General features: G+C 38.9%; 1 protein-coding gene across 1 annotated transcript in view; it reads left to right on the top strand.

Moving 5' to 3' along the window:
* LOC136863722 (zinc finger protein 236) overlaps positions 1-25327 on the top strand; it is a 795935-nt gene that overhangs the window by 261164 nt on the left and 509444 nt on the right. The window contains exons 10-12 of the mRNA XM_068226059.1: positions 285-416; positions 2658-2686; positions 12072-12258. Coding sequence (XP_068082160.1) covers positions 285-416; positions 2658-2686; positions 12072-12258 — 348 coding nt within the window. The remainder of the gene's footprint in view (positions 1-284; positions 417-2657; positions 2687-12071; positions 12259-25327) is intronic.

Below are 25327 nucleotides of genomic sequence, written 5' to 3' on the forward strand. Positions count from 1 at the left end.
TCAGCTGCATAGCCACAACCTGTAGTATACTTTGTACTCTAATCCTTTTGCTCTCACTGAAATATCTTTGTTCCAAAGTAGACTCTCTACTTTATGAAACCACTTTAATCCTCCTCATGATTTCTGTATTCAGTCTTCAGTTTCCCATTCATTCATGTGTTTCTCTCTCTCTCATTTCATTGTATAAGTGCTACATTTACAGTCTTGCAAGAAACTTATCATTGAGTCAAACTGTGTTTTGTACTCTGGAATCCTCAAGAAATATTCTGTTCTGCATTTTCCAGGAAATCTACGTGCTCACATTTTACGTGTTCACACCATTCCTCGCTCAGGGGAGCAAGTTTACAAATGTATGGAATGCCCTTGTGTGTTCAAGAAGCTTGGCAGTTTGAATGCCCACATGAGTCGAATGCACTACACTGCAGAAAAGGTAATGTATTTTAGGGTTGTATATTTTTTACACATATCGTATACTAATATCCAATTAATCCGAATGGAAGCAAAGGGCATGGACCAATTCTTTGTCCCAAGTTGTGGCTGATGTGGTATAATCTTCATTATCTTTAACTACACAGGTCATTGCCCATAGACAGTCTTTGTAGTGCAGTTGGCTAAGGGCTGGCCTTCTATTATGTAAAACCCATGTCAGTAGATTTACTGACACATCAATAAACCTCTTTTCAGGCAGAAATTCCTGCATTTTATGGAAATTAAGAAAGTGCTAAATTATTATGATGATCGTCTGTTGTTAATTTTTCTTTTTTTTTTTTTTTTTTTTTTTATAACGTATCAGTATAGGCTGCGAGGAAGGGAAGAACTTTACCGAGACAATGAAAGGCTAACTGAGTCCATGAGAAAATGGAGACTTAAATTCTATGGGCATTTATTTAGAATGGATGAGAAGAGACTAACGAAAAGGATTTTCACAATACTAGACAGCAGACCTAAAGTGTCAGACAAATGGTTCAGGGAGGTGAGAAAGGATCTCAGACAGGTGGGACTAAATTCGGAAGACATCTCAAACCGAACAAAGTTTAGGTCAGTGATCGACAGATTTCAGGGATTCCATGACGAACCAAAACTTAACCGTGGGTGGACGGACGAAAGAAGACAGGCTGCCAGAGAGAGGATGCTGAAGTTCTGGGCTGTGAGGAAGGCTTCCAGAAACATGTAATTGTTATCTAACGTGGTCTCTAATGGCCGTAAACGAATATATATATATATAACGTATCGTTTCAGCCCATTAGGACCACGGCTAACACTTGTCAAGCTTCCTGCATTTCTAGTACTCCTTCGTTTTAGTCGAGAATACAGTTCTTCACTCTTTGAACCACTTTGCGCCCGATCGTCTTCTAACTTTTTCTTCTCACTCTTTCCAGACGATCCTTTATCCCATGTACCCAGGTCCTGAACTTACATACACATACATACATACATACATACATACATACATACATACATACATGCATACATATGTACATTTGCAGCCGAAGCGGGTCTTAAGGAAGTTGGTTGGATATTCACTAATGTGCGGATCAACAGTAGGTTGTTGGTATTATTATTAACGAACAAAGTGGCATGCGTGTTAACATGGCTGTACACCCAAGCTCTACATTTAGGAGACATGTGGGTTCAAACCCCACCGTCGTCTGTCCTGAGAATGGTTTTCTGTGATTTCCTTTTTTCACTTCCATGCAAATGACAGGACAATTCCTATCCATGGACCACAGCTGACACCTTTCACTTCGTTACCTAATTTCATTCATGATCATTCATTCATTTCATCTTCATTAACCTGTCAACTGAGGTTGGTATCAGGAAGAGCATCTGGCCGTAAAAACAAGCCCTATAATTTCATATCACCTCATCCCTGACCCCATATCAGAAAATGGGCCTAAGGGGTGGACATAAATTATTATAAATTATTATTATTCACTGTTAAGAATAGTGGTAATATGTATTACAAGTAATATTTTAGTTTATGTTTGTACTTGATTTGTTTACAGCTTAGAGGTTCAGTTTTCACATTTATTCTCTGTCATTTAAACATTTTCCAAAAAAACTAAAACTCAGAGAAAATGCTTGAAAATGCAGTGGAACATGGTCAAAGCAGAAGCATTTTAATCTAAATTAGACAAATTTTCTCATAGAACAATATCAAATATTCTTTACAAGCATAGAAAATTCTTGATAAATATACATAATTCTGCTTTATAAACCTCATATTTCATTAATATCCTAAACACACTAAACTTCATTACATTCACCATATGTTCTACAGTGGTTCATGGTGTGGGTTCCTGTAGTCATGTCCTGGTTCATAAACCAACGAAAACAGCTCAGTGACCTAATAATTGGTCCTGTCTATCGTGATACAAGTTGCTGTGGAATAGAATTGTTCTTCTCAGACATAATATGTGTCATGACCCTCCTGGTGCTTAGATGACTGTCCACCAGAGGTCCCCAAACAGTTAGTGTAAAAATTCTCATTGGGACTGTGTGAAAGTAAGGCTAACACCGTACTTAACAGAAATTTACTAAACATAGAATGTTTTAGCAAGCCTCTGATACATGGAAGTAATAGAGTCCCACTTCCATATCACAGGCCAAGGAATCTTAGGAAATAACTCGAACTAAATTAAATTTGGCGGGAGGGGGTGGGGGTGGAGATATCAACATCAATGGGGCATTTGAAAGAAAGAAAGTAGAATTGTCTGAATCAGCAAGGAGAATGATGTTGGATATGGGAAGGTTACAAGTAAGAGACAGGAGAGTTAGGTAAATTAAGGGGTGTTCAAATGGGAAGGGCAGAGTGTGAGATGGGATTGTCCATTAATGTAACTCCCAAAAGCAGGCCACATGAATAAAAAGTAGAGAGAAATATATATTCGCAATAGAATTTCTGTTAACCAGAAAAATAGGGTGTGGGAGGGTTTGGATAATCAAAATTTTGTATAATAATTGAAATGTCATTTTTAGAGGTTAAGAATCATGTTTTGAAAGGGTTAGATGAAAGTAAATGGAGACAACAGGCTACATATATGGTACATTGTTGACAGAGTGTTTTTATACTGGAAACCCGATCTACTCAACTGTATTTACAAAACAAAGCTATGTTTGATAGTAAATTCTATGTGCTCTACTATATTTTTCTTAAAAAGTCTTTTATTTACTATTGTTCTTTTTTCTTTTCCCATTGTTTGCTATCCACTATGTCATGCCACCGCTTCATTAGCAGAACATCAGAAGGCTTTGCTTCATCACATCTTTCGACAAATTGCAGTGCTACCTTAAATATAAGCCTCCTTTCACATGGTCCACTTGCTTTCCACGCCACTTCTCAGACACACTGTTTATCCTTGCTGTCCACTTTCGTCAACTTGCCGGCAACTTCTACTCCCCACCACATATTTTGCGTCTCAGTTTGAATCTGGTCCATGGACGTGAACGTTATCCTTGGGATTTATATTCTTACGAAAAGAAGGTTGGGGTGAAAGAAGAGTACTAAGGTTCATTGGGTCCATCTATTGAATTCATATCACCTAGAACGAGGAGCTCATCGTTCTTCTAGATCAGGGCTTCTCAAACGCCCAAAATCTCACGTGTGCAAATCGAGGCGCAGAGACTCCGTGCACTGTGCATCGGTCTGACTCGGCTCAACTCGGCTTGACTCGGATGGTCTAGTGTGCTGAGAGCGACGAAGCGTTCGGTGATAGGCGGCTTGTTTATCAGTGAAATAGATAAGTGCAAGACAACAACATAATAATGGAGCAACCTGTTTCGAAGAAAGCAAAGACCTCCGAAAGTCCATTTCAATCGAACTGGGAACTTTCGTATTTTTTGTCAGTCGTGACGATAAAGCCAAATGCTTAATCCTTGGGACAATAATTATGTGATAAGTTAATAAAAACTATCTATTTTCCAATACAAAGGCTTTGCTCAAATTCTACGAGAATTTGTCGAAGGAAGATTTTCCTAAGCTGCATCGAGAAGCAGCTAAGATTATTTCTATGTTTGGTTCCACATGCATATGTGAAAGGTATTTTTTCCTGTTTTGACTTGTACGAAAACTAGATTGCGTGCAGTGGGCCTATTTCTAATTGTAATTTAAAGCTCTCAGAATTGCTGTCAGCCGGTCCCTTGTTCCAGGCATAACTGGTATCATTGCAAAAATAAAGGAAAAGAAGAGCTAGAGAAGATAAATTGTCTGCTCAAACCAAATTTAAAGAAGAGTGTTTTAACACCAGTAACATTGTCCCATACAACAATGTCACTGCACACAAACATTTGGCAGTGGGGGCAGAATTAGTGGGGAAGGTGAAGAAGGCCAAGACAGGCCAAATGGGTGAGACAGGTGTAGGGGAAGTGGAGTGGGGATTTGCACTCTGGTCAACCTAGTGAAGTCGTCTCCTGCACCTTGCGCCATGCAGTACATGGGCGCATGCACTCTGAGAGGCCCTGTTCTAGGTGAACGTACCAGTGATCCAAAAATGTTCTTTAATTACTTTCGTATGAGTGGGAATTTGTTTGAATTGTTGTCAATCCTTGAAGCAAGTTTACAGCATCAGGACACCAACATGAGAAAATGTTTTCTGCCGATATTTTGAAACAAAAACTTTGAAATTGTGATGCACACAATGTTGACTGTTTGAACGACTGATTTAGTGAGCTACCAGTATGGCCTTGCTACTTACACCTATCTTCTCTAAATAAAACTGGTAGTTCTCACACATAAGATTTATCTTTTTTTACAAGTTGCTGTACGTCACAGCAACACAGATAGGTCTTATGGCAACTATGGGACAGGAAAGGACTAGGAGTGGGAAGGAAGCGACCATAGCCTTAATTAAGATACAGCCCCAGCATTTGCCTGGTGTGAAAATGGGAAATCACGGAAAACTGTCTTCAGGGCTGCCGACAGCGCATCACTGATTTCAGTGGTTAGATTATATTTTTTCGCATCTGGTTAAATTTCGGTAAGACTATTCCCATGTAAATTTATGGTGTGAAGGTTATCACTTTTCTACTGGCACTTGGAATATATTTTCATGATACATAGAGTATGGTCAAGTTAGGTTAGGCGACGCTGTTTGAATAAGAAAACAAACATTAGGCACACAATGCAATCGATCATCGAACAGTATCGTTTTCTTGCTATGTACACTTGCAAGCTCTCTCACCAACATTCGAAAGCGATGTTGGAGTTGATTAGTAATACCCGTCGACTGCAGTTCTCTAAAAGGAAATTCGAAATGAAAGAGGATAACATGTTTTTGTAATAAATATGTACAGTAAATGACGTGGCCATTAGCAGTTAACTCGTTAGAAATAAAGGTTGAAGCAAACGATCGCTTAATTTTAATGTTATATACTGAAATTAAGTAAGAATGTGATTCACTTCAAGATATGGCAGAGTACATCACTGATTTCAGAAGATAGTTTATATTTTCTCACGTCTAGTTGAATTTCAGAATATTCCCATGTAAAGTCGTAGCAAGGTGGTTATAATTCCTCCATGTGCGCTTGAAATATGTTTTCACGATGCACATATGGTTAGGTTAGGTGAGGCTGTTTGAAGAAGAAAACTGAAACATTTGCCACAGAGGCCTCTGGAGTGATACTATTGGATTTAGAAAAATAACAAACAAGTAAGCCGTAGTGTGGATATCATCCACGAAAATGCAAGTTATTAACAAACTGATTGCCGCTTCATACCGATTTTAATGTGTATGGCTTCTTCCCTTACTTTTAAGAAAAATTGGATATAATAACAGTCCACTATAGGGAGTAAATTTTTCGCCATTATGAATTCTTGCTATAACAGACTTACACTGTATGTATATTTTAAAATTCTTCCATCAATAATTACAATTTTCACAGGTTTAGTAGTGTAATGTTGCATTGGAGGATTCCTTCGTTTCAGCAGTGTATTGTAATAATGAATCAGGAACGGATGGACCAGATAGTGAATGCTTTTACCCATTTGAACGGTGGCATTACTAATCTTAACACACAAGTAGAATCTGTTAAGGGGGGAGTTAAGAGTGATATTAATAATGATATTACTCAAGTACAATCTGTTCAGGGTAACCGTAATAGTCTCATTGGTCAAGTAGAATCTCTTAAGGGTGAATTAATGATGGTGATTATTCAGATTAATAAAATTAATTCTCAAGCCTGTAGGGAAATGAAATGGTGTATGGCTTTTAGTGCCGGGGGGTTTCCGAGGACATGTTCGGCTTGCCAGGTGCAGGTCTTTTTGATTTGACTTCTGTAGGCGACCTGCACGTCGTGATAAGGATGAAATTATGATGAAGACGACACATACAACCAGCCCCTGTGTCAGCGAAATTAACCAGTAATGCTTAAAATTCCCGACCCTGCGGGGAATCAAACCCGGGACCCCTGTGACCAAAGGCCAGCACGCTAAGCATTTAGCCATAGAGCCGGACTCAAGCCTGTAGTATTAAGAAGGACATGACTGTAGTTAATGAAGGATTGATACCGGTAGTGTTAATAATATAATTGATGGAGGAAGAGTGGACATAGACGACAAAATTCAAAAATCTAAGATCTAATGAACAGACTCACTATGTCACAAAAGATATTTCATGTCAGATTATCAAACAAGTAGGAACCATCACACACTTTCTTAATCAGAAAGTTCTCCAGGTTAAAAGTAAGGCACTAACACTTAAGAAATAATTAGTTGATTGGAAGACCAAAGAAACAGAGCTAGTACAGGATTAATCAATCACTACTGATCTGCATTTAGGACAGTTGCCCAGGTGGCAGATTCCCTATCTGTTGTTTTCCTAGCCTTTTTTTTAATGATTTCAAACAAATTGGAAATTTATTGAACATCTCCTTTGGTAAGTTATTCCAATCCCTAACCACTCTTCCTATAAACAAATATTTGCCCCAATTTGTCCTTTTCAATTCCAACTTTATCTTTATATTGTGATCATTCCTATTTTTAAAGACACAACTCAAACTTATTCGTCTATTAATGTCATTACATGCTATCTCTCCACTGACAACTCCGAGCATACCACATACCACTATCAAAATATAAAATAAACCAAAAATGTGATTTTCCGACTTAAGGTATGGTTTTCATAACATAAAGTTCCACTTATACTGCCTTAAGGAATTCCCCTCTTAATGATTACAAGATCACCAACTCTAATTCTCTGAGTTATATTTTCTAGAAATATATCCACCCATTTAATCACTCTTTTGTCTAGTCCACTTGCACTAATTTTTCTCAGTAGTCTCCCACGATCTACCTATCAAAAGCTTTAGATAGATTAGTCACGATACAATCCACTTGACTTTCTGAATCTAAAATATCTGCTATATATTGGCAGAATCCTACACGTTCAGCTTCAGCAGGATAATCTTTCCTAAACTTGAACTGCCTTCTGTCAGACTAGTTAACATGTCTAATATAATCAAAAAGAATGCTTAGACAGAGCTTACCTGCAACACATGTCAAGCTGACTGGCCTATAATTGGGTTACTCTACTTAGTACTTCTGACTCCACCCTGGCCTTACTAGTCAGCATGGTAATTCTACCTAGATATTTGAATTGATTTACTACTCCAGTCTGTTGATCATGGAGTTATATGTTTCACCCAGAATTCTCCCTGCTAATTTTCATTGTCACAATTTTCATTGTGCTCCAGACTCTTTGAACTGAATTTTCCTGAATTTTGCTTTGTACTCCCTCCTCCGTTTCATCCAATAATGCTACATCGTTTGCAAACCACGAAGCCTGTAGTTCTCCACTTCCTATACCCGTTAGATCTTTCAGAATGGTATTCATAACTGCTATGAATAGAAGCTAGCTGAGAGGTTCACTTCCTTGCTTTACTCCCTTGGTTGTGTCAAACCTTACAGAGTATCTGCCTCCAGTATGGGCACAACTTCTGCAATTGGTAAACACATTTGAATATTGCTGATGAGGTACTCAGGTATTGCAATATTTCTGAGACTCTTCCAGTTGACTGATCTAAGGAGACTATCGTATGCCTTTGCAAGGTCTATAAACACAGTAATTAAATCTTTTCCTTTTACGCAATATTTTTCTGACAACATTCTCAAGGCTAGATATCACATCTGTTGTACTTCTGCCGACCGTAAACCCATGTTGTTCCTCTTCTAAGATGGGCTCTTGTATTGCTCGCAATCTGACTTCAATTATCTTCTCCATAATCTGGAGGCCATGCATGGGAAAGAAGGGTGATAACTCTGTAATTTTCACTTTTCCTCCTATTCCCCTTCTTCAAGATATGAATTATCACCCTTTCTGGCCAGTCTTCTGACATTACGTTATCATTCCGTACTCCTCTAAGGACTCTGTACAACCATTGTATCCCAGGTGTACCAGCAGCTTTTTATCATATCAGCTGTAATTTCATCTACCCCGGCTAAGTTACCACATATCTTGTGAAGGACTAGCTCAACTTCTGCCCATGTAATTGGAATGTTCTTATCCGTTGTTCTTTTACATTCCTCCCTGGCACAAATTTTATCAGATCCACTGAGGAGCTTAACAAAATGTTCTTTTGTGTTCCTGATGTCTCTCATATTCCCTTACCTCTGATTCCAGTTTTTTAGCATATCATACACTCCTGTGCAAAACGTAAGGACAGAAGTAACTTTTGCATGTTGTGTCACTGCCAAGTAACATACCTCATGTAACTTGAATCATACATAGGAAGAGCTGCTACAGTATGGTATGGCAGGCAACTGAAAGGAATATGCGATGAGATGAACAGAAATGATACCTTTATACAGAGACAATAAAATACACATAAGTCACCACGACTCATGATGATTCCCAGGACATCACAAAAGAAGGGACATGGTTCTTTAAGGGATGTGTTATCACCACGGACAGTGATGCATGCTCTGCAACGTGTTCCCATGCTGGCCACACGATTAGTAAGGAGTTCTCGTGCTAGGGTATTCCATTCCTCCATCAGCGCGGTTGACAACTGCTGGATGGTCATTGGTGCATGTAGACGTGCTGCAGTACGTCTTCCCAACATGTCCCACACATGCTCGATGGGATTTAAGTCCGGGGAACAGGCAGGCCAGTCCCTTCGCTGAATATCTTCTTGTACCAATAGTTCCTCCACCTGCACTGTTCAATGCAGTCGTGCGTTGTCATCCATAAAAATTAAGTCAGGGCCAAATGCACCTCCGAAAAGACGCACATGGGGAAGGAGTACACTGTCATAAAAACTTTGACTGGTGAGTGTACCCCAGTCGAAGATTTGGAGGTCGCTACGCTGATGCTACATTATGACTCGCCACACCATAACACTTGGACCACCAAAATGATCGTTGTTACCTCTACTACAGTGGTAACACCAAACAAGGCACAAACAAGAGTTTAAAGGGGAAGGAAATAGCAAACTATACAATATAATAAAACACTACACACTCGGAAAAACAGTAGCTGGCATTACTCGGATCTCCAACAAAACATGTACGAAATATCAGTAGGGCCAACTAGTGAACAACAAACCGGGAAGATGAAAAGGCTGGGAACCTACCAAAGGCATGGACATGGCTTAGATAGCGGATTCCGAAATGAATCACCGTGATCCTTAGTTTTTTAAAATATTATTTACAAGATAATTTTACAAATACATTCCAAGTTATGAGCTATAAGTTCAGTGATATACATGGGTTATTCGTAGCAGTGTAAATTCAAATTTCAAATCAACTGTAGATCCAGTTATCAATGCAGTAGTACAATGCAATTTACAGGTTATCCAAAATCTAGCGTACCTCAAGTGATACAGAACTACCAGAGGCAAACCCCAAGGGAAATAATATTAAACTACAATATACATATTTTAGTGAAACAAGGAATGGGAATGCCTCGGAAACGAACAGGTAAGTCCAGCTCAAAAACTAAGGCGTCATAACTAACTAATTTGGTGAAACTAGGCGAGGTTAGGTCAGACTCCTGTATGAAAAGCAAATCGGAACATTACAGAAATTTTAGCAGGAACGGAATTCAAGAGTGCTTACCCGAGGGGAGTGCCATCCCGGAAGCCGCGGGACGTCAACCAGATAGGCTGCTCGCAGATAGATAAACCAAGACATACAGAATTCTCTCGAACACTGCCTCGCTCACTATATATAGGAATTACTGGCCTTGGAGGCAGCCAATCAGCGTGCACGAGTTCCCTATCGCCACCTAGACTCACCAATCACAACCTTACTTTCGATCGCGAACTTTGACTAACATTCTAGAATACGCTTGATCGCGAAAGTCGTATTTTTCCAGAATAAACAGAACACACTTTCTAGAACACATACCAACAAAGTAACACACCCTGTACAAAAGTTATGTAATTTTCTGGATCTTTCCAGGAACTATAGACAGAATTCTACTATTTACAAATGCCTATGTTACAACATTATACAGTACAGGTTAGGTCAATAAAAATAAAACATCATATCGTAGTTCACCTGTAACAATCGTGTTTGACAATGTTCTTGGGTGCATTACGTGTTCCCACCGCTCACCAGATGAGGGTACGTCTAGAATCACTCCTCGGACTGAAGCTGCTCTCATCTGAGAAGAGCATGCGACCCCACCCCTCGTCAGTCCAGACCTGATGCTCTTGGCACCATCACAAACAGTGCCACCAGTCTGCAGGTGACAACGGAACACAGTGTAATGCTTGTAGGTCAAACAGACCACCCCCATGCAGTCGCTGTGCCACTGTGGAACGTGAGATTGGGTGCCTTGCAGTCCTGTTAAATGTGGTTGCAATTGCCCCCGCTGTTTGATGTGAGTCTCTTCTTCCCTGTTGCACAATGTAGCGGTCGTCTGCTGCTGTAATCGACCGTGGTCGATCGCCTCCTCTCCTTTCGTCAGCAGTGCCTGTGGTTTGGAATGCTTTCCATGCTTGTGAAAATCAATGCTGTGAGCAATACCAAACTCCTGGACTACACTCGTCACACTTAGTCCTTCCTCCAGTTTCCTGATGTTTCTTCCCCGTGTGAAATCATCCAAATGTTGTCTTCGGGCCATGTTGTAATGAAGAATACCACCGCAGTGCACCATAACAGCTCACTGATTGACTCACACTGCCTTGTCAATTTAAATTTATGATGAGGAAGTAAAAGTATATTATTCTTGTGAGTGTAAGTGGCGGTAGAACATGTTTCATGTTATAAAAATGGACCGTCATAAATTGTGCCACCCCTCAAAATTTGATACTCTAGGCCTGCGTTTAAATGGCCTTTACCTAAATATGTCACTGGTATGAAGCATACAACATTCACAGTTTTTTCCTTCAATATTCACTTGTATCCACTTGCGATTGGAGATGGGTTGGCTTGCCTTCATCAACTGCTGGGCCAGTCAGTCTGGGCCCCATGGGCCATGTGTATGCAGTGTGAACGTGGTATTGCCTGTAACACATCATCAGAACAATAAAAGGCTACAGCCTGCTAAATGCATCATTAACCACTCAGCAGGAGATAGTTCTAACTCCTGGGCTCCTTCAAGCAGTCATACAAAAATACTCTGTAAAAGTAATGTATGTCTGATTCTGGGAAGTGCTCCTACAGAATAATAAATATACCATCACAACATATTAAAGTAAAGTGAATATTGTATCTGATGGGGCCAGGCCGTGATGACTTTCACACAGAAGTTGAAACACACACCCTCTCTCTCTATTCACTATTCTCTCTCTCTCTGTGAATTTTTTTTTTAAATTTTTAACAGCCTACTTAACAAAGACTCTTCCGAAGACACTTTTCATTCCATAATGCATTTCTTTTCAACGTCACATACTAAAAACAAAACACCATTACAACCATATTATCGCTATAGGTCAGATGATACCATTGCCAGACTTCAGTGGTGCAGTTGTAAGAGAATTATGACACAGTTCGTTTTTGTTGGCTAAGTACGTCATGATCGGTTATTGATATTTTGCAATTGTTCATCTTGTGTAGGGTAATATTCAATATATTTCGTTGTGTGAATGTAACTTACTATGCATTTTAAAAGAAGTCTGTATTTTTATAGAGGCCGTCCTTGGACACTTCTCAGCTAGTAACAGTTAATGTGAATGCTGTGATGACTGAACTTGCAGAATTAAATGAAGTATCAGACAAGAAGTCTAGAACTTCTGATGTACTAACTGATGCAGACATCCTGCAGCAAGCATTGGTTAACAGTGGTTTGACGGGTAAAGAACAAGCTCCAGTTTCAAGTAAGTGCATGGTTTTTTTTTTTTTTTTTTGTTTTTTTTTTTTTTTAATGTCCTATTGTTATAATTTAGAGACTCATTCACTTTAGGAAATACATTTGCTGTGTAGTGTATCATGCTATTACCATTGTTGGGTGTTACAAGGCAATTAAAACAACAACATTATTATTATTGTAGACATGACAATAAGCTTTTGTGCTTTTGCCATGTCAAGAAAACAAGGTGAAATTCTTTACGTTCTCTGCAAAACGTTTTGTCTTAGGCCTGACACTAGACTCATCAGAGTGGTCGAAGACAAAACCTGATTTTTTTAATTGCTCTATTGGTGGAAAAGAATCTATCCCTCATTGGGAACTTAGACTTTCCATTAGAGATAGGACACTCGGAAGTTCGATACGCAATATATTGTTTCGTAACCAGTGAGCCACTTACAGCAAGATGCAATATATTGTCCTCTGACTCTCATTGAATTGATAATAAGGTTACAATAACCCGCTGATAAAGAAGATGGGGTGTGTGGGCTCCGTGGCTCAGGTGGCAGTGTGCTGGCCTTGCACCGCTGGGTTGTGTGGTTCAAATCTCGGTCACTTCATATGAGATTTGAGCTGGACAAAGCGGAGGCAGGACAGGGTTTACTTCGTGTACTCCGGTTTTCCCTGTCATCTTTCATTCCAGCAACACACTCCAATATCATTTTGTCTGTCAGTCATTAATCATTGCCCCAGAGGAATGTGACAGGCTTCAGCAGCCAGCACAATTCCTATCCTTGCCACTAGATGGGGCTTCTTTCATTCCATTTCTGACTCGGTGAAATGACTGGAAACAGTCTGTGGATTTTCATTTTCATAAAGAAGATGGAGCAAATTGGACCTATTTAAAAAAGGACAAGTAACTATGAGGAGTAGGACAGTAAGACCAAGAGGGTCTGTCACTTGCCATTCACAGAATATATTGTACCGGTTACGACCTGTACATGCGTATTTTTTGATAGTTAATTGCATTTAATCATCACGCGTAATATTCCGAGCAAGCCTAGTTTGTTTACATTCGGTGGAACGAGCGAGCGAGTCAAGGACAGCTGTGTGTGTGATGTAGCTGCAGGGGCAAGATAGATCACCTGCCTAACACACCAAGTGTAGCTGGCCTGACCTGGTATGTTCTGGATTCAAGCGTCACACCGTTGCGAACATTGGATTAAGAAAATTTTAAAACTCCTCTAATAATTATGGTAGCGACTTGAGCGACATGTCATTTTGAAGGGAATCACATAAACGTCGCAAAGCGTGAATCTCAAGTAAATCCGTCAAGGGATTCATGGGATAACCAGCTTCAAGGGTTCACGCTATATGATGACGTAGAAGCCCCCAAACCGAATATAAGGAGGGCTCACTTTAGCCTGATCAGTCAGTCACAGCCGAGTATTCAGCCTGGCTCTACACGCTGCCGTAGTCGTCAGAGGCTATCTTCGAGTAGTTACAGTCTTCATGCGGAACTTAAACCATCACGGCCATATGGGACTTATCAATTGTGCACGCGTGAACTCTAAAATAATTCAAAGTCTTTATAAACAGTGACTTTAATATCTGCGAGTATTAAGGAACAAATTATTCTAAGTCTTTATAAACATTGACTTGTAATTTTCGCCAGTGATGAACTCTAAATTTATTCAAAGTCTTTTGTGGACATTGACTTGTACCTTTTGCCAGTGATGAACTCTAAAATTCTTCAAAGTTTTTATGGACATTGACTTGTGATTTTCGCCAGTGATTATTCAAAGTCTGTACAGACATTGACTTGTGATTTTCGCCAGTGATGAACTCTGAAATTATTCAAAGTCTTTACGAACATTGACTTGCAATTTCTGCCAGTGATGAACTCTAAAATTATTCAAAGTCTTCATGAACATGGACTTGTCATTTTCGCGAGTGTTAAGGAACGAATTCTTTAAGGTCTTTTATGGACAGTGACTTGTAATTTTTACCAGTGGTGAACTATGAAATTATTCAAAGTCTTTGTGAACATGGACTTGTCATTTTCGCGAGTGTTAAGGAACGAATTCTTTTAAGTCTTTATGGACAGTGACTTGTAATTTCGCCAGTGGTGAGAAACCAATTATTCAAGGTCTTTATGAACTTTGGCTTGTAAATTCTGCGAGTGACGAAGAACACATTTTCAAAGTCTTTGTGGACATTGAGTCCATCAGCTACATTGGACTTAGGTGATGAGTGATTACCTGCAACATCGTCAGAGACCATCGGAGATCATCCAGAACATCGGAAGTTCGAGACTTATTCATACACGGCCAACCTGGGTGTTCCGGCCTCATCTTAATGGAGTATTTGGCATCTTCCGGAACGTGTTCCAGCCTGTTCAGCCCGGTGAGCTGGAGACCCGGACCATTAAAAGGACGATGTTGAAGACAACCCCTATCTACAATGAGGTGATGTGCATTTTGATATGCATTTCATGAATAAACTCTTATTCAATCTGATTAAAATTTTTCTTGTAGATAGGACCCTGCCTCCTGTACCAAGCCCTAGCTAGTGTCCATCCAAGTTTCGCCCTGAGAACTATTTCATGCTTACGTTAAAATTAAAATCTTAAAGTCGGGCTCTTTTACTGGTACAATATATACAGTGAAACCTGCCTCACACCGGCGGTCACCCCTCCTTAGCTGACGATTTTCTAGGTCCGTATTTAAATCCCATTTTGTTTACGAATAATTTACTCCTCTATTACGCACGTGGATACATCATAGCCACTAGAAACTCCTAACAGACACCTTTTTTTCTAAAAATATTTGTGTCCTGTACAATATTCACTTATATTTTTCACAGGCAGTACTTCCAAGAATTGCAGGCATCGTAACTTGTGGTGCAAGTTGTGCGCATTCTTGGAAGGCAACACTAAGCTATGCTGTCACTCCCAGAAGTTGGGTGATCTGACATTCTTGTTAGCACTGGAATTTGTACTTTCTCTGTCAGGTTACTTTTAATTGACTCATGGGCTTTTGATGTGTTCAGTTTTACATTAGTAAGTTGGTGCATTTTAGTAGGTTAGTACAGTTAGTTAGTGATGAAGCACATTGTATCAGAACTTACCGGGAATGAAGTAACCCTTCTAACACTGATAAAGGAAACGAATGTTCTCCAAGCAGTTTCATGGATAATGCATTGAAAAACATTACAGTTTCAAGAGTTTGTAATTGCTTTCTGAAAGCTGGGTTTCCTGGTAGTGGTGGACATCCATTCCCACTCTCTGTTGGATTTTCTGAATCAATTTCGATATAAGTGTTCACTTCTACCCTGTAACCTGCTGCATTAATTAACTGTTGTGTTGCTTCCATGCTGTATTTTCAGAGGAGTGGGCAGTCCAGTGCTGCCATCTAGGGGTTCAAACATGAATAAGCTCTCCCAGAGTTTGTTAAAGGAGAGTCCAACCACAACATTACTCACTTAAATCGACTTTAAACATGAGTGATGTTTCAGAACAGTGTTGTGAACTGAATGGATTGGACCCCCACCCAGCTAATCATGCTGTCCACTTCATTCACAGCCCCATAATATATGAGAGCAGAAAAACAGTTACCTGGCAAATGACAGTTTAACAAGCTGCTTCAGTATGATAGATCCTACCTAATTTCGTTTTGCCCATAAAGTAATGAAGATTAGACGTTTCATGCTCATGATAAGTAGACACCGGATTTATATGCTGTATAAATCACCAATATAAACATGCAACTGTGTTGCAAAAAGTGGTGAAACAGGCACTTAAATATGCACTTATTTTCATGCTATTAAACACTTCTATGAAAAGCAAACATAAGATTCCTTCACTAGACTCATGCCATTCACCTGCACCAGTACATTAAATCATGATCATGAATAAACAACTCAATGAAAAGCAAAAGAATCACACTACTTACAGCTGTAGCTGTTCTGCTAGTACAAGCAATCAGGACATAGTTTGTGAGACGTATCAGTCTTTCAGTGTTCACTGTTAAAACATATACGCACATCTCCTAGACAAGACACAGTGTGTTAATCAATACACATGATAAATAATAATTAGTAAGGTTGTAAGAAAACCATGTAAATAAAAGTAAAAGCGTGAATAAAGATACTTAAATACACAATCGTCTTTCATTTTTACACCACACACCCAAATTTTTCTGTCCATAATTTGTTTTACTGTACACTACAACAATCTTCTCCAAGTTTTCTGGTAGAAGTCTGTGGTGTTTGTTCAACTTAGCTTCAGTGCTGAGAATGATCTGTCTACATATACGGATGTGACAGGACAGTACTTGAATTCAGGAGCAAGTGTAGGTGTTAAACATTCTGGTAGATCCACATTAACCAAGCTCTATAGCTGTAGTCGCTTAAGTGCGGCCAGTATCCAGTATTCGGGAGATAGTGTGTTTGAACCCCACTGTTGGCAGCCCTGAAGATGGTTTTCCGCGGTTTCCCATTTTCACACCAGGCAAATGCTGGGGCTGTACCTTAATTAAGGCCACGGCTGCTTCCTTCCCATTCCTAGCTCGTTCCTGTCCCATCGTCGCCGTAAGACCTATCTGTGTTGGTGCGACGTAAAGCAAATAGCAAAAAAGAGATCCACATTATCAGTATAAGTCAAATACGAATGTATAGAGATATCATGATTTTGTAGCCTGGATTTTGTTTGAGAACATCACGATAGTTTGTTTCCAGACGGACTCCGAAGTTTCTTGGGATACTTTCCAGTTCACGCTTCACCATATCCATAATCTGCTGTTATTATTATTATTATTATTATTATTATTATTATTATTATTATTATTATTATTATTATTATTATTATTATTATTTAGCGTATGATGCTTACAAGACAATAAGAATTACATTAAATTATATTGTTACATATATAAAATTTACAGCATTAGGACCACTTTTCAAATATGGATAGAAAGGTCTGCAATCCATCAAATTCCTTCTGGAGATGTTGAGTGTACTTCATCCAAGGAGCCAGGATATACACGTAGAGGGCACTCCTGCACAATATGCTTGATGGTTTGCAATTCAAAACCGCAATCACATTGGGGAGAATTTATCCAACTCCATTGATATAGGGATGCACCAGTTCGACCAGTACCACATCGAATCCTGTTTAACCTAGGCCAGACTCTCTGAGGTAGATTAAAGCCAGCAAGCCTTGTAGTGGGATCACTGATTGAAAGTAGGCCATGAGATGTCGAGTTTAACCATTCATCTCTCCAGGCATTTCGGAGATTAAACCTGGTTGACATAAAATCTACAGCCTTCTTGCAAGCTGGCTTTCTTGATTTTAACTTCAGTTCAGAAAGACGTTTTACATCATGATGAATTGGAAGAGCATCATTTTCCAAGATCCTACACCACAGGCGAACAAGTGCTTGCTGTCTCCTAAGATGGGGTGGAGCGATGTTACATAGTACAGGCAACCACTGGGAGGGAGTACAACGTAGAGTACCAGAGATGATACTCATTGTGTGGTAGACCATTATTGATTGTATGGAACCTGCTCCTAACATTTTCAGTTAAAATTTGGAATAGCCTGTTACTCAGCATATTACCAATCAGTGTGACTATTTTAAGGCAAGGAACTGCCTTTATAAGTTTGAGGAGAATTCCTCTTCTCCAGACTGTATCATAGGCTGCTGAGAGATCCAGGAAGGCAGAAACACTTTTGAGCTTCTTCTCAAAACCAACTTCTAGGTAGGAAGACAGGGCAAGAACTTGATCGCTGCAGTCTCGTTTTTGGTGAAATCCAGCTTGTTCAATAGGAATGACTCAATTGCAGGAGCAATTCTATTCAGTAAGAGCCTTTCAAGTAGTTTGTAGGTGACACTAAGTAAGGAAATTGGTGTGTAGCTTTAAGGTATCTTTGGATCCTTCCCTGGTTTTAATATTGCAATAATTTTGGCCTTCTTAAAAGATGGAGGCAGACTTCCTGAGTTCAAAATGGAGCTGAAGAATGTCGTAAGTCATCGTAAGCCATTGGTTGCTGGGCCACACTCCTTAAGGAACTCTGGATAAATACCATCAAATCCTGCTGCTTTGCCAGTCTGAAGACCAGCTAAACCCTTTTGTATCTCTTCTAAAGTGAATGGCTGTGAGTACATTGGATGTGGTTTGACTTCCCGTTTTAACTGATTGAATTCCAATCGTATCTTTCTACTGAACTTCTTGTGTCCTACAGTCTTAGATGTAGAAACGAGGTGGTTAGCTATGGATTCTACACTGATACATGAATTCTTTCTGGATGCTATAGATGTTGGGCCCAATTTTCTTATGAGGGACCATGCTTTTCTACTTGAGTGAGTAAAGTTTAAGGTTTCAACCATCTTGGTCCATTTCTCCCTTCAAGCATTGTCTATGGATTTCAGAAGTTCAATTGCTTTTTCATGAGTACTGTCTTGTTCAAATTTGCAGCTTAGGCAAGTTGTTTCTTCATTCCAACCAGGGACATAGTCTTTCCTAAAACCTCTGGGATGCTTCTTTTGGCAGCAGATTTGATTACGCCAACGAACCAGTCATAGTTCTCAGGGGTTGGTTGGACCCATCCAATATTAGCATCTGTATATCTTGCGTACATATCCCAGTCACCTTTTTGGAAGTTCCAGCGAGGTTGGGGTATAGATCTTATTACAGGGATATGCATACTGATGTTGTAAATGATTGGTCTGTGCTGGCTGGTTGGAGTCATCAGGCCCTGCGAAATAAAGCAAAGGTCAGGAGAATAGTTCTGATTCCACCGAGCAGAATGGAATGTGCCGCGATCTTTAGCATCAAATATCAGTGTGAGATTATTTATATCCATCCATTCAAACAACTTATCCCCACTTTCATCATTTCTGTCGTATCCCCAAGAAGTATGATGGCTGTTAAAATCACGAATTATTATACTATCTTCATCGGGTACAATGGTGACAGGATCTGGCTAGCAGACCATTGGAGGCTTATAGACGTTTATGATGGTCACATCCTGTATCTTAATGGAAGCTGAGAAGATATTCTGACGTATATAAGATGGCAAGGCTGTATAGTCTTCAATATCACTCTTAATATAGATAGCAATACCATATTTTGGGTGATGTAGTTCTGTAAAAAGTTTCAAACAAATTTATTAAAAACCACCATTCCAATACTTTACAATCTTTAAGTTTAAGATACAAATGTTACATAGATGTTAAAATGGGACATGTTTCGTGTAAGCTTTGTAAGCATCTTCAGCCACTCTTAATCTAAAGCTAAGTCAGGGCACTGAACTGGGTTCCTCATTAAAGTATAATACATGCTTTAATACAAGATGATGTAGTTCTGTTGCAATCTTGTATCCTGGAATTTTACCCCTATTAGAGAGCTGAATATCATCTTCTGTGTGGGTTTCTTGCAGTGCAAATACATCTACTGATTGTTCCTCGAGTATCTTGGATAGATATTCACACTTAGCTCTACTAATGCCCTCAATGTTAAGCTGACAAATAGTTAATTGAGGGCCCAGGGTCCGATTATTGAATGTTGAGTCCTTAGAAGGACTTTTTGTCTTATTTCTACTGTCATGGCCGTGAGGCCCCATGGGGTAGTACGACAGCATCTTATCACTGTTGCTTTCTTAGCACCACCCGGGGGACACGTGTAGAGCAATTTAAGTCTTACCTACGGACGTGAAGCAACGTGAATCACTAAGACACAACCCACGTGTTAATAGCTTCTTGATTTATTCTGGTATGATTTGGAAGTGTGTCTTGACAAGTGCCGGTTCCCTCTAAACCATTTCATTGCTGAAAACCACTTTCTCCTCCTAAATAGCATCAGTGATATAAAATCCTTTAGTCACATGCTTCACTTCATCAAAATGGAACTCAATCAAAGTTCCGCAGTGCATAAGGATTGGCTCTGGAGGAAGAGGAACGTCCGGTAGGCAATTCCTGTAAGCTTCTGTCTGGAGAGGCACTTTCACAAACACTTTCTTCATAGTGGATATTAGGTTTTTCACATTTGAAAATCATGCCCTTATTTCTTCTGCAACCTTGTTAAGGCCTTGAGCTGCACATGTTGAGTGAATCAAATTAGGATAAAATACCTTCATTGCTGCAGGTAATATCTGGATCTGACTGTCGTGCCCACCCAAAGGCCAGAACAAGCATATCGAATCATTGACAAAGTGAGTGATTGTAGAATGGTTTGCCCTTTCCAACACTTTGTAAGAGATAAGATTCGTGGTATCCTGTTCATTTCCGCTCAACTTGCTGACCAACGTGTTTGCTACATATCTACCACATGCAATCTGTAGTCTTCTCTACAACTCCTCAGATCAGACAGTTGAGTAACTGAGTTTGGATTTCGTACATCACCAAATTGTAACATTTGTCCAAGTGCACATTCCGAACTGTAGACCCTTGAGGAATAGTCTGGATGCCATACTTCTCAAGAAAGCTATGGAAATGAGGGTTGGTTAATCAATTCCATGAAATATTTGCAGCAATCATTGTGTGTCACAAATCACAGGTAAACTCATTTTGCCCTGAAGTGGATGGAAGTTCTTGTGTCAGTGAGGTTTATTGTGTCTTGTCGTTACCAACTCGCTTAGCACTTATAAGAGCTGAGGTATTAGGGTTGGTACTTTTTTCGCAAGAAACTTGTTTTTCACGAACACAAGAAGAAAATTATTAACTATGGTATAATCAGTGCTGCCTCCAGTCCAGCATTTTACAAGGTAATTTCTACTACTTCTTTGTTTTGGCATTGACCATGACTGGAAAACACGTCTCCGGACAGTTCACAAACAACACAGCAATAATCAGCACTGAAATATTTAACTAGTAACTTACTTTTGCATGCCTGAGATACACCATGGACTTCAGGAGTGGATAGAACTCTGAGCACTGTACATAGACTAATTTGTTTCGTTCACAGGAATAGGGTTCGCCGCACAAGTATCACTTTAGCAAACCTTATCACGTATTCCACCTTACAATCTGAGACTACATTAAAATCAATACATGTTTCATCCCTACCGGGACATCATCAGTTAACACAAGAATGAGATCTTATGAAAATTGTCACATGGATATTAGTCTATATACACAGTAAAAAATACATTCACTTTATAGATAAAAACGACATGTGTTGTCTTGTCCTTAAAAAATCATATGCGAGTGCAACTTTGTGATAAAAATCTTGAGGAGTCTGTCCATATGTTGAGCATAATTGATGTTGGTGAACTGAGTTGTTGAAAAACATAGAACATTCCATTTGTAGGTGGAACATTTGACTAGAACTGCATGGTTGTTGGCAGAGTACTGCTTAAGTAATCTCCTGGCCTAAAAATGGACCAGCTTACATTCAAGATATGGTGGATTCAAACCCCACTGTCGGCAGTCCTCAAAATGGTTTTCTGTGGTTTCCCATTTTTACACCAGACAATTAAATTGCCTTAATTAAATCCACAGCCACTACCTTCCCAATCCTAGCCCTTTCCCTTTAATCTATAACTGAAAACCTGTGATGTGTTAGTGCGATGTTAAACATTTAGCCAGCTAAAATTATTTTTAGTCAAGTTAAGAAATTTTTCTGCATGGTGTCTTTACATTTAATGTTAATTATGCCATTTAACAATATTGAATTTCACAGAAAGTCTTAATAAGTTATTTATATTGAACCCGAGTGACTTAGGCCCATAGTCAGTCATGATTTGATTGATAAAATAATATATGGTACATTTATTGAAATACAGAAGTGTAGTTGAAAAGATTTCGTTTATGTAATGTCGAAATCGGAGCGAAGGAAGGACGACAGACTGGAGCCTGACGGATTAGCTCGACACGACAACTTTTAGCTACTTCACAGCAGGGAATATCATTAGTTGGCGAACAAGGAAATACAGAGTCCACAAATAAGTCTTGGTCAGAAAGAGGAAGGGGGAGAGTCATACAAAGGAAACTCACCACATGAGTAATACCTTGGGATATTTTTGGCAGGACGGAAATTCCGGGAGCTCGTGGAAAATTACAGCGGCTGCGTGTACGTTCGCTGGCCTAAGTTCGAGCAGGTGGAGAGTTAAATCACGTGACCGCTTGCCGGCCAATCGTAAAAATTTAATGGAAGGCTCAGGGATACCATCTTAAGGAATGATGGAGGAGATATTTTCGTAACTACAAAAGTATTCAGTAATAAATTATTGTGAGTACACGGATGGATGTAATGAATTTATTAGATGTCACGCATGGAAAAATAATCAATAATTATTGGCAAATTAAATAAATTGAAGGCTGGATTTCTTGGAAACCAGACAGCTTGAATGTCATTGGCTGAAAGAAGACCACGTTGTAAGGGACGCTTACGAAGGCGCGAAATGTGAGGAGCTAAATCCACCCGTATCTCCTAAATCTTTGATCACCAGGAGTTCATATTTAATCCAGCAGATATGCTAGCGGAGTGGATTAATTTGATGTAAATTTTAACTTCCAATTCGGAGTGCAAGCACCGATATTAAAAATCCACCCCCTCCCTCAGGGGTATGACGTCAATGAATCCGCGGGAAAAAGGCTTCATCCATATATACGGGGCAAGGGATCCTCGCCAACACACTTGAAGTGAATCTCGGGAGCTGAATTGACGGTCGCGGTACACTTGAAGTGAATCTCGGGAGCTGAATTGACGGTCGCCGCTAACTTAGAATTCTACAGACGTACAGTCATTTAGTGGCGCGAGCATCCGCCAGTGTTCGTAAAATGTGATCGCGCTCAAGCAACATGAACTAGAAATAGTTAACGTAGGACAGTGTTTGTCATTTATAAATATCAGTGATGTAAAGTAATTGCACTGCAAGGGAGTAGTATAAATTATATCAAATAAGTACGTACATAATAGACTGTGTGACGAACAGTACTTTAAGGAAGTAGTAGCCTGTACTTTGCTATATCGAACCGATGTCATGAACATGTCAAGAGTGCCGTACGAAACAAGCGTATCGCGGCGGGCGTAAAGGTTAACACCTCGTCGTACGTGTCCAGGTCCATTGTGCGGTAGTTGGACGAAGATTAAATAGTGTAAATATTAAATTCTTGGGTCTAGGATAGTAATTTGTTGTATCCAAGTTAAAGTATTCAGTGTTAACGTTGTAAATGGTGAAGGTTTGTGGTAATCAAGATATCAGTGTAAAATGGTAATGTGCCAGGAAATCTTTTGTGGAACTACGCCATCAAGAATGGAGGAGTAAAACGCAGAGAGGGGCCGGAGGAGCCTCTCATCTGCAAAGCTGTAATGGAATACCGATAACTAAGATGAGTACTAAACTGTAAATAATATTTGGGAAATGTTATCGTGATGGGAAAAATGGGAATAATTTGATTATACTTGGTTACCTTCTGTAACAAGATGGGTCGCTTAACGACCCCATCCTAAATTTGTAGCACGGACAGTAGTTAATAATAATAATGTAAATAATCGGGTCTTTTATGTATTCAGTTTGTTGGAGATGTAAATTTGTATATATAGTGTAGTACGTTAAGTCATGCATGCATTCATATTTCTTTGTAGTCAATAATTTTCTTTACGTTTGATTTTGGTTATGGTAGTTAAATAAGACCCGATATGTGTTTTCTGTTTTATCATTTTAACGAGCTATGTAATGACATGGAAGGAAAATCCAGCTTCGCCATACCAGTTGTGTTTTGTTGTAATTAATATGGTCATATTTCAAAGTGAAGTTGTTAAATTTGTGAGATGCGATTATAATAATAATTTCCAAGTAAATCATATCTGGAGTGTTTAGTGCCAGAATAAATCGAGTTTGTGAAAGGGGTTATGCGTTAAACATATTAAGAGTGAACTACCGTGTAACAGACGAAATTATTTTTTTTATTAATAATAATAATAAATAAATAATATAACTACTTTTTTTGAAGAAGATATTTTTTTAAATATAATTTGGATATAATAATTATTCATGTGATATTGGAATATTTAGTGAGCAGTGCGTAATAATAAATTTATGTGATCAGGTGTTGAGTTTATTGGGAATCATTTAATGACGGGAGGTCGTTTTTAATTCGGGATTAAAGTGTGTGGTAATTTAATTTGATCAATTAATAATATTGAAATGCAGATCGGTGCTAATAATCCGTACATGTTATGAACGTGTGGTTTAAATTACGGTCCAATATTTATTTACGTATAAATGTCGTGTTTTAAAGTTGCGATTCATTAGCCGGAACACATAGGACTAATATTACGAGACCATGATTGTCGAATTTTGGTAAATATAATTTCAAGATGTTACGATTATTTGTGGAGAATGAACTAAGTCGTAGATCAAAATGAGATAGAAAAATGTGAAAGAATCTGCAGTCAGATAATAAAAGGTCGTACGATGTCAGAAATGAATAAATAAGTCAGTTGATAATTCTGTGAGAAATAAACGAATCAAGGAATATTGAGATAGGAAGGAAAATAAATTCCGTACGAGAGACACTTAGGATATTGAAATGAGTGTAAAATGTACGGGCAGTGTCACAGAGAAATACTGAGTTACATAGCGGGTAGAATTCGGACCCGTGACAGCATGTACGAAATAAATAGACTGCACAACTATTCGTCGAGATACTACGGATCTAAGGATAATGAGAGTTCAGAGTCCACATAAATGATCGTATGTTGTAATCATTGTAATGACGAGCGATGACAATCATGATGTCGTAGTAATAATAAATATTGCAGATAAAGGATTGGAGCGCCTTAATTAAATGAGCGTTGATAAAGATGTTAAACGGGAATCTAAATGATAATATGCAACCGATAATAATAATAATAATAATAATAATAATAATAATAATAATAATGTAAGGACGATGTTAAATCACCGCGGTCAGATTAATAATAATTGTCATAATAGTAACAGTATGATGCCGTTGGTTGATCAGTGAAATATTTGTAATTGCGACCGATATCTGTATATATTTTGGCAGAAGTGACCGGTCCATTAATAATAATAACCTCTTAAGTGACGTGAATAATAATAATAATATCTTGAGTCACCTATTCATTAATAA

The sequence above is a fragment of the Anabrus simplex genome, chromosome 2 (assembly GCF_040414725.1).
Source record: "Anabrus simplex isolate iqAnaSimp1 chromosome 2, ASM4041472v1, whole genome shotgun sequence".
In the NCBI taxonomy this organism is placed as follows: domain Eukaryota; kingdom Metazoa; phylum Arthropoda; class Insecta; order Orthoptera; family Tettigoniidae; genus Anabrus; species Anabrus simplex.